The 10,186-nt window shown below is 44.4% G+C and overlaps 2 protein-coding genes across 4 annotated transcripts; one reads left to right on the forward strand and one right to left on the reverse strand.

Moving 5' to 3' along the window:
• Nucleotides 1-6: 6 nt before the first annotated feature.
• LOC118026190 (39S ribosomal protein L16, mitochondrial) lies at nucleotides 7-729 on the forward strand. Its single transcript, XM_035028944.1, has one exon. The coding sequence runs from the start codon at nucleotides 68-70 to the stop codon at nucleotides 512-514; it is 447 nt and encodes a 148-aa protein (XP_034884835.1). The 5' UTR covers nucleotides 7-67; the 3' UTR covers nucleotides 515-729.
• A 4,104-nt stretch (nucleotides 730-4,833) lies between these two features.
• LOC118026191 (syntaxin-3-like) lies at nucleotides 4,834-10,158 on the reverse strand. 3 transcript variants are annotated; one of them, XR_004683493.1, is made up of 3 exons: nucleotides 9,719-10,158; nucleotides 8,131-8,244; nucleotides 4,834-7,501 (listed from the first exon to the last, which is right to left on the reverse strand). XR_004683493.1 is itself a non-coding variant. In XM_035028945.1 (2 exons), exons 1-2 carry the CDS (start codon nucleotides 9,965-9,967, stop codon nucleotides 8,161-8,163), a joined length of 333 nt encoding a protein of 110 aa, XP_034884836.1. In that variant the 5' UTR covers nucleotides 9,968-10,158; the 3' UTR covers nucleotides 7,530-8,160. The 3 variants fall into 3 exon arrangements, 1 of the variants encoding a protein (XP_034884836.1); XR_004683492.1 differs by having other exon boundaries at nucleotides 4,834-5,834; nucleotides 9,719-10,157; XM_035028945.1 differs by lacking the exon at nucleotides 4,834-7,501 and having other exon boundaries at nucleotides 7,530-8,244.
• Nucleotides 10,159-10,186: the final 28 nt, after the last annotated feature.

The raw sequence follows: 10,186 nt of genomic DNA on the forward strand, positions 1-10,186 counted from the left end.
TATTTCTAATTCTTTCATCCACTTTTAGGCACTGGGTGGTGGTTACCTCCATTGGGGCCATTTTGAAATGATGCGCCTGACAATCAACCGCTCTATGGACCCCAAGAACATGTTTGCTTTATGGAGAGTACCAGCCCCTTTCAAGCCCATCACCCGCAAGGGTATGGGACAGCGCATGGGGGGAGGCAAAGGTGCCATTGATCACTACGTGACTCCTGTGAAGGCTGGCCGTCTCATAGTAGAGGTGGGTGGGCGTTGTGAATTCAAAGAGGTACAAGGTTTCCTGGACCAGGTTGCCCACAAGTTGCCCTTCCCAGCAAAGGCCGTGAGCCGTGAGACTCTTGAGAAGATGCGGAAAGATCAGGAGGAACGGGAACAGAACAACCAAAACCCCTGGACCTTTGAGCGCATAGCCACTGCCAACATGCTTGGGATACGGAAATTCCTGAGCCCATATGACTTGACCCAGAAGGGGCAGTACTGGGGCAAGTTCTATATGCCTGAACGTGTGTAGTGAGAATGGGAGACATAAATGTACAAAGGCTACCAAGAGAGAGAATCTACATTTTTATTCCCCTCAGCCTACCCTTACAGTCTTTGGGTGGCTCTGAGATCTAACCAAGGAGCAGTATATGAGTAAATTATTTCTGAGAAATTGTAGAATATCTGTTGATTTTTTTTTAAGTGCATTATATTTATATCAAATAAAGTATGAGTATCACCTCAGGATATAACTTTTCATTGGTCATTCCTAATCCTTAAATGATTATGAAGCTGGCTTCACTGACTGTTAGGGGGTCCAGTTCTCCCCAGCTGTAAGATGAATGTCTTCAGGGCTGAAACAAATGCTTCCATCTCCCACCTCTGGTATAAGTTGGATTTAATATCTGCACGGGTTTCCCTGCTGTCAAAGTCTGCTTCACATTTGCTTTTGCCAAAGAGCTACAGTAGTACCTGTTTTTCTCAAACTGAAAGAAATCTGAAGAAGATTTTCGCTTTTACAAAATGGTAGTTCTTCACTGTACATCATTTCAGTTTAGGAACGCTCTACTTTTGGACAGTGGGAGAATTCTGTACCTTCTTTAGTACAGGAGCTAGTTGATATCTTTACTAGTTACAAACTTTTTGAAAAGCAAAAAAATAGCAGTACATACATTAATTGATTGAGCAGATATTTATTTATGTCCAGCTACCCATCTCTCAATCTCGGAAGGCAAAGGGGGACGTTGGACAATACAGTAAGGAACATACCATTGCCTTTTAACACGAGGAACTTCGATAAAGGTTGTTGTCTGGCCTTTCCTAGGTCTGAAATTCTCTGAGGAGGGTGAGTAAAGGCTCTACCTTTGCTTCCCTGCAGGTTCTAGGACGGTGCAGTGTGCCACACAGCACTCAACTAGTTACTGTTGGATGAATAAAGGCCCCATGTGTTCCAGATCCCCATGGTTCCACCTTCCTGTCTGTCTTTAACAAGATTCATCTCTTCCAGAGCTAGCCAGCAGTTTTCTATCCCCTATAAAACTGAAAGAAATACAAATGGATAGAAATAGTAAACCATTTGCTTTTGCAAGTGGGTAGAAAACAGCACACTGACTTGAAATGTCAGCTTTTTTTCTTAATCCCACTTTTGGCTAAGGTCAAGTGTAGTATCTGTTCTTACCAGTTTAATCCCACTTTCTTAAAAAGATGTCCCACAAAGAAAGTAATCTACTTTCAAAAGTACAAATATATCTAAACAGTTACACGGTCCTCAAGAGTTGTACATGGTGGTTCTTAATGTATTTTTAGTGAAGCTCTTGTAATATAATTACTAGATTGCATTAGAACACATCTGAACCTTGAATTGGGGCCATTGTTTGGGACAGTTTTATACACACATTGTTGGCCAACAAAATCAGGTTCAGGTAGCACCACAAACCATGTAAGAAACCATGGGAGTGGTAGCCACCTGTCACCTCTCTGACCTGACCTCTCATCTCTGCTACGGTTCACGAGTATGGTGCTGATGACTGTTGGGAGTTCAGTTGCGGTATAAACCTGTTTCTTTTGTTTGGGACCCACACCGGGTTACTGAACCACAATCCTGGGGCCAGCCAATCTTTGCAGAGTGAGAGACTGTCCACTCCATCACCACCCATAAAAAAGAACTTTGTATGTCACAGTAAAGGGAGGCCTGTCCTATTTTTGCATAAGTGAATCAGCCCCTTCCCAGGTATTTGCACACAGCCTCTGATACTAACAAACCCATTTACTACTGATGCTTTAATAGGTTTCAGATTAAAACCCATGGACTCAACCGTTAGCAGAAATCAGAGCTTAATTAACAGGTAATTAAGTCAACTGATACTTGAACATCCGTAAGTGGCAGGCACTGTGCTAAGCATTGGGGACGCTGCTGTGAGCAAGACCTGCATGGCGCCTATGGTTAGACCATCTTCACTTTAGACTATTAGACCCTGAAGAAGGAAGTAGATGGAGGGCTGGTCAAAGATGAGACCTAGAAGAACCTGAAGAGCAGACGTAACAAAGGCCTGGTGTTAATCAAAGAGAAAATGAAGTGCTGATGAGCTGGGTGTGCTCCAGTACCTGCCTGGCTCTGTTTTATTTCCTGGACAGGCACGTATTCTCCAGCCCACAGCCCCTCCTGGACACCATCTTGCCAACCAGCCTCATGTTGCTGTGCAAACTGTTCCTTCAGCCCCGCCCCCACCCAATTCTGTACTGTCCTAAGTCTACCTTTGCATAACTTTCAATAGGTGGTTGATGGACACCCTGTGTCATAGGTTTCATAATGGAAAGAGGAGTAGCTGTTGAGGAATCTGCAGTGGAGAAGTGATGGCACCACAGAAGTGAAAGAAGGATGAAAAATGCCGACCGAGGCTCCGTTGGGGAGGACTGCAGGAGAGAATGGAGGGGGAAGAAAATCACAGGTTATACAACAGGATGTCCGAAGCCAGGATCACCAAGCCCTTCCGCTGCAGTGGCAAAGAGTCTACTCAGCGAGTCTGCACTAACTAGCCTGAACCCTCAAAGAGAGGAAATTAATTTACTCTGGATTTACTGGCTGGCTCTCTTCTCCTAAGGAGTTCGGGGCGCTTCCAATGCGAGAACTAATTCTTTCTCCTTTAGCCATTCCCAGACACCACTGCCCAAATTTTGCTGCAGGAAATCAACATCCTACAAAGCATTCTAAACAGAGCATTCTGCTACCAGCCCTGGTTATGGAACGGACTGCCACCTGCCTTCCCCATCTACTGCCAACTCATTATTAACACATTTTTCTCTCTATGAAAACTTTTTCCTTAGTTCTCTCCAGCCTTTATCTATTCTACCACCTAATCCCACCCAAATCTGGGGAACCCAGCTACAAACAGCAAATGCCCTAAGGATATAAAAGTAAGTGAAAGTACCTCCCACCCTCCCCACAGCTGGCTCACCTTTTTCAGGCAAATATGCCCCCAATGGTAGAAGCTAAGATGATCGCAAGGATAATACAGCAGATCATGATCATGATCTTCTTCTGCTCGTCCAGACAAGGAAAGAAAAAGCATGTGAGAAGCAGCATCACTGTGCAGAGTTGCAAGGGAAGGAAGACAAAAGTGGATCCAGACATGGAGGAAGATGTGAAGGGAAAGGGAGATGGATCTGGCTTCTAGAACTCAAGATGTGAATAGAAGCGTAGCTTTCAGGCAAGAGATTCAAAATTAGATCAACAGCGATCTCTGAGGGTGTTTAGTATGTTGTTCTGCCTTCTGGATCCCATCACATGAGAGTTATCCCTATCCTCTCCTAGAGCCAGATACCCACGACAAGTGAACCGCATTCCTGGTGGGAGTACCTTAAACCTGAAATTCAAATGTAGTTCAGTGTATTCTTTGAGAGTTAAACCATTTTCAAAATTTAGAACTTTTGATCCATCTGATCTGGCACATGGTTAAAAAGGATTTTAACCCTTTTTCTAAAACCTAAACAAAAATCACCATATGGTGGCACCCAACCACTATTTTGCAGGGAAATAGAGCCAGAACTGTTTCACAATCAATATAAAGTAATTTATTTTTAAATTATCAATAAAATAATCAAGTTTACATTTAAAAAATACAAATGACAAAAAAATCCTTCACTTGTATTCCAAACTAAGCCCCAGGGCTCGACAAAGACCTGTGATTAGAGCTTGTCTTCCCTTGTTGCTGGAGCCTGTCCACTGTCCTGACTTCATAGCCATGGGTAAGAAGGCATCCCCTTGGCTCTGTCTGAGTGCTGAGCAATGATGAAGTACATAGCCTTTGCAAAGGAAGCCAAGGGGTAGTCCCTGGATTAGGTGCTCACCCTATCCTAGAAAGTTAAAGCTAAACTATACATCAGGGAGACTGGCAGAGAATCTCAGGGGGTCAGCATAGTCACTACACTTGAAATCATTTCCTGGCTGTTGCTTCCTACATGACAAGAATTGGGGGAGACAAAGAACCTGTCAAGCTCATTAACCTGGTAGCAATACCAGCTACTCAGTAGTCCCCGGTCTCCCCCAGCTGACTCAGCCCTGGAGACAGGATCATCCTAAAGGCCACGGGAATGATCTCAAATTGCTCTGGGATGTTCTCAGGACAAGCCTCACCTATGCAGCAGTGGGGTGAGGTGCCAAAACTTGTCACACCTTCTGTCTGCTAAGCAGAAAAACTTAAGGGGGTCAACTTAGTCCTCACCCCAAAGATCTATGATTGTCCCAGTACTCACCAGAAAACAAGGTTTCTCGATGACACCAGAAGATCACATTTCTACTATGATTCATTTGCAGATAAGCAAATGTCTCTTACCTAATTTTTAGCCTGTTGGTTTGTCTGTTTGTTTGTTTCGAGATTATAATATTCTCCATTTCTAGTTTCCTACTTCCTGAGTGACACGGGCAAATATATACATTACGTCTCACACACATGATTATAAAAATACATCTGGAATATATGAAATGAGTGACTGAATACTCGCACCAATCTGAGCATTTCCAGAGCCTGAGACTCAAGCACCTTGTCCCTGGCCCAATTTTAAGTGCCTGGTTATTTTTCACCTCAAGGCAATGGCTTCACAAAGCATCACTCCAATGGAGAACAGCCAGTTTCCAAGAGTCAGAGAGGGAAACAAATATCTCATACCCTCAGCCTTTACAAATGGTAACCTAGGACAATCGTATCATGCTGGTGCCTCCTTGAGTAAACATGAGAGAATACAACATAAAGACTGAAGTTGGCCACCAAGCTGAACATACTAAGAGCTTAATTTAAAATTGAACTTCAAACAAGCTTCTAAGACCAAAATGACATCTGCCAGTCCACATATTTTCAAGACATAGGGAAAACAAACTGTGAGGACCAAGACCCTGCCAAGTAGAAGGCTCAAGCCAAGCCTTATTGTTGCCACACTTGGAAGAATCCTTTGTGTTGTTAATGATAACCCCCTACAAAATACACTGCAATTTCTGGAAGGAGAATACTCCATGAGGTAGAAAATACAGCACCTTGGGAAGGTTTCTAATGGGCTTTCCAAGGTGCAAGGCATAATTTGACACATTCAGAGGGAACAAAGAGAAGCTGGGTTGGTTCGTACTGTCTGGGAGAGAAGGCACTTCAGAGTTGGTGGGGCAGGAGCAGGTTTTGAGGAGAACTCAGGGTTGCATCAGGTAGATTAGCTTCCTCCTGGGCTAAATTGTTTGCTGGGTCAGGTCCAAGGACGATTACAAGGAAACAAAGGAACAGGTCGCACTCTCCCACAGGAAGGCCATTCAAACTCTGTTCCCATCTGAAGACAAGGGTGGCCACACCAGGCTGGAGTGAAATCGGGTTCTAAAAGAGGCAGGGGAAGGAGGAGCTGATCAGTACACAGGATGATGGTGGAGAGCAACATTAACACTCAGTCACAAACCTAGAAGGTGGAGACGGAAGATCAGACATCACTGCAAAAAGGAGAGCAATGGAGAAGTCAACAGTAAACCTGAGAAATCCTGTAGACAAACCCAAGACAGGACCCAGAAATAAATATCCTGTCGTGAAAGAAACAACAAGCCATATTAAAAATAAATCCCTGGGCTTTTTATAATCCTTCACACAGGCTGTCACATTCCCGTGGAAGGACTTGCCAGGGGGTGGCACAGTCGATCCACAAAAGCTACCCGTTCTCTCTACAGGGCCCCCATCAGCACTTTTCAAATACAAGTTCCAGAACTTGAATCTTCTCCGTTACTCTCCTACTCCGCACTTCTCTCACACAGTGAAAAGAATAAAGAAAAGTTCAGGGGTCATCATGGCTGCTCCATCTTAAGTGCTGGGTAGGCTCGGGCAAGTTTCTTAACTTTACTGTGCTTCCGAAGAGTTTCCCATCTGAAAATGCGGACAATGTTACTATCCTAGAACAGGACCTGGCACACAACTGGGGAGTCAAAGGAAGGCTGTCTTCCCTCCCTCCTGTTCAGAGACCTCTTGCCCTCAGGCCACATGGGGGGGGGGGTGGTCCAGACCTAAAAGCAGCAACCAGTCCCGACTTTATGAAATACACTACAGTAAACAGCCCAACACTACTCAGGGATGACACAGCATTTTGGAGATCAGGTAAGTCAACTAAAAACAATACATTAATTAGTCTCCTCATTTAAAAAAGGAATTCATTTACATTCTCAAGAAGAAGTTGATGTTTAGTGCTATAAATATCTAACTTCGAGACCCTCTGGTCACATGGGAGGAGGAAGAAGGAAGAAGAGGCACACGGAAGCAAAAATGAAGAGAAGAATCAGGTCTGGTTACCAACATGGAAGTATGTGTCAAGTATTAAAGACATTGGTATCTATTACCTCAGCAACCAGACTTCTTTGAATTCATAAGAGAAAACAGCAATGAGAAAAATAGAGGTTAGTCATACTGTTTGTTACAGTAACACAGTAATCACAAAACTCTAACTTTGGGGAAGTATTAAATAATTGAGAGTATATTCACAATCTTGTGTTGAAAATTAGATTTACAAAGACATTTCAGTGATGTGGAATGATGCATAGGATTTTTGAACTGGGTCTAAAACCATCGATAATGTAGTCTGAAGTCTGTGAAACCATGTCTGAGTGTGTGAACATGCCACAAGGTTATCAGCAATAACATTAAAAATTAATTCTGTTCACCTTTTCTGTGTTTTATATGTTTTTGTTATATGACATCCTATATTTTATTCAGAAAAGTAACACCTAAGAAGTCATAAAAGTGTTAACAGTGCCAATAATTAGATCATTCCCGTCGTGCTGCTACTATGCACATGAAGCCCTGACAGATTTAAAGAAATTAACGGCCTAAATTTTAAACTTACTCTCCTCCAAGGTTCTCTGGACTTGGTAGACAATGATAAATGGCTACCTGGTTTTACAAAGAGAAGCTAAGATGTAGGAAAGAACTCTCCTAGGCCCACCATCAGCTGTGTGTTCAAACTTGGCCCTGTGACTTAACATCTCTTTAAGCCTGAGTGTCTTCGTCTATAAAATATGATAAACAACAGCACCTACCTCAAGAAGGTATTGTGGGGATTCGAGGACGTGTGTATGAGGTGTTCAATACACGGTCTGGCACAACTCAACACTCAAAAATGTTAACTGCTGTATCATTCAAGATCCAACCCGTCAGCCACAAACAAAACCCCACCACCCCAAACCCCAATCCAAAGCTTTGTTTACACTAAAAAGGGAATGGAAAGCAAAGCCCAACATCCATGGAAGTCAGCAAGAATTCAGAAGATGAACCCCAGACTCAGGACACAGATTGTACCCAATTAGGAGCATGCTTCCCGAGCAAAAGGAGCAAAAATGTGGTGCTCAGGTGTGCCAGGACAGGTGGCAACATACAGTGTAAGACAAAGAGCTGGGACAGAGTCCCCGGGAGAGGAACCAATGGGAGCCCGGCCCAGAAGAGAACTTCCCCTGGCACCAGAAGCCCAGAAGAGTATTTTAAGGAGATGAAAGAAGGCACAGGTGATAGAAAGTCTGAGAGAGCTCAGTGTGTGTGTCCAAGGACAATCACAAGGGAGGAGCACTGCCATGTGAAATCCCAGGCCAATTTCTCAAGAGGAAGCCAATCCAGAATCCCCAAGAACCTTCCATTTACTTACATTTCAGTGCAGCAACCACTCGGGCCGCCATTACTTCAGCCCAACGGAAAGTCCAATAATCAATGCTAAAATGCCCAGCAACACCACTACTACCACAATGATAATTATCAATTTCTGGAGAGGATAAGAGAAACAAACAAACCATTATTACAAACAACCAAAAAACAACAACTCATCCAAAACCCAACCCCTCTCACCTCTACATTGAAAGCCTCTTATCAACCCAAATAAGACTATAGATCTACATAAAGACATTCTATTAGGATATTTTATATATCTTAAGTGACTTCCTGGCTAGCAAGGCCAGCAGATGGAAACACGGAGCTTCTGTGGGCTCTCGACTCACACTAAGTCTTGCACATGTGGACAGATACAAAAGCAACCATCACGGGGTCTCCGAGCAGCAATAAGCCAAGGTATCAAGAGACCAATTTTTCATTTTCAAGAAGAAGTGTATGTTTTCAAATAGTCCTAATTTCAAACTTCTGTCTGTCTTTCCCCTAAAGCATACGCCCATCCATCAGACCCAGTCCAGTGACTGGGGCTCAGAAAGCAGGATGGCAGTCCTATTGTGAGCCAGCCTTGATTCGTTAGGTGAAATAATTTCCCCACTCCTTGAATCCCTGCACAAGCAATAGGTAAAGTTGGAAGAAAATCAAAGAACTGAAGAAGAAAATTATCAGAGCCCAGGAGAATAGTCAGAAAAGAACAGTCTAAAAAGCACAAGCCACCAGAGCTGGCTACCACAATGGGCAGAGAAGTTGAGAAGTTCTCAAGCAACAGGGACACCGGGAGAGGGGTAAATATGCTGGTGTGGGGGAAAGAGCATGATTGGAATCTGAATTTGAATCCCAATCCTATACTTACTAGGTGCCATGAAGCCAATTACTTAACCTCTGACCCTCAACAGTTTCACCTATAAGTAGGGAATACTCCATAAGATAGGAGGTAATGTTGTATGGAGATCAGCACAGCACCGGGTTCACAGTAGAAAAAAGGGGGGTGGGCTTGGTTAATGGAGTGGAAGAGAGTGAACAGGTTTCTGAAGAACAGAGGAGTCAAGTGTAACATCTGAAAGGATCATGAGCTCCATCCAGGAGAAGTCTAACGGCAACACTGGGCAATGCATCCACCCTGCAGAACTGTCTTCAAGTGTGGGTTCTTGGGTAGAGAGTATGTGAGCCAGATCCATGCAAGGCACACCAGGGGAGAAAGGGCAGCTACTCTCTGGGAAAGGCTGATGTAGGTGTTGGGATGAGGCCAGGACAGAAAGGGAAGGCAAAGGATCAAGTACACAGGTGGGGAGGACCAGAGAGAGGAGAAGCAAGCCAGACCAGTGGAGACTAAGGTGCTCACCCTCCGAGCTTCACTCTGAAACTTGACAGCCTTTTTGGTATCTGCCACGGCCCGCTCCACAAAGCCCACTGACTGGTCCATGTTGTTCTCGATACGGTCAATCATGGCTCCCTTTCCCCAGATGCAAGAGGTGGTGGCAGCAGAAACAGAGACAGGCACAGGGAAGAGAGAAAGAGCAAGAGACAGGAAGGAGAATGGACTCTCTTCTCTGAAGGCAGCCGGAGAGTCTCACCTTCCGGGCCTGACCCTGGTACTTCACAGCTCTTTTCGTTTCTTCCCGTGCCTTCTCCACATGGTCCACTGTGTGCATGACATTCAGCTCTATGTTATCTAGCATCTCACCCTGCAAAGAACAGACATGAGTCACACCCCATAAACCCACACCAGGAGAGTTGGAGCTCACATGGGGACGGGGCTCTTGGTTATAATCCCCGGTGCAAAGAGGAGCATCCAGAAGTCTTCTGTGGGGCACACGTTCCATCTTACATGGGATTACCTATGGCTCCCCAGGCCCTGGTGGTGGTCACTCACTCAAGCAACACTCAGTAAATTACTTCTCTGGGACAGGCACAGTGTCGAGATGCCTGGCAAATACATGTTCTAACAGATCCCACCACCACCATTCTGTTTTTAATTAAGCATATGAGAAGAGGAACCAAAATAAGAATATCTTAGGGCATAATAACTGGGATGCTGGCCT

This window comes from Mirounga leonina, unplaced genomic scaffold (genome assembly GCF_011800145.1).
Source record: "Mirounga leonina isolate KUSES-001 unplaced genomic scaffold, KU_Mleo_1.0 Mir_220869, whole genome shotgun sequence".
In the NCBI taxonomy this organism is placed as follows: Eukaryota; Metazoa; Chordata; class Mammalia; order Carnivora; family Phocidae; genus Mirounga; species Mirounga leonina.

What these genes read in the sequence shown, in the direction of transcription:
- LOC118026190 (XM_035028944.1), top strand. Translation starts at nt 68, where the DNA reads ATGATGCGCCTGACAATCAACCGCTCTATGGACCCCAAGAACATGTTT.
- LOC118026191 (XM_035028945.1), bottom strand. Translation starts at nt 9,967, where the DNA reads ATGGAACGTGTGCCCCACAGAAGACTTCTGGATGCTCCTCTTTGCACC. An exon ending in ACCAGGGTCAGGCCCGGAAG is followed by an intron (nt 8,245 to 9,718) that starts GTGAGACTCTCC and finishes TATCCTCTCCAG; the next exon opens with AAATTGATAATTATCATTGT.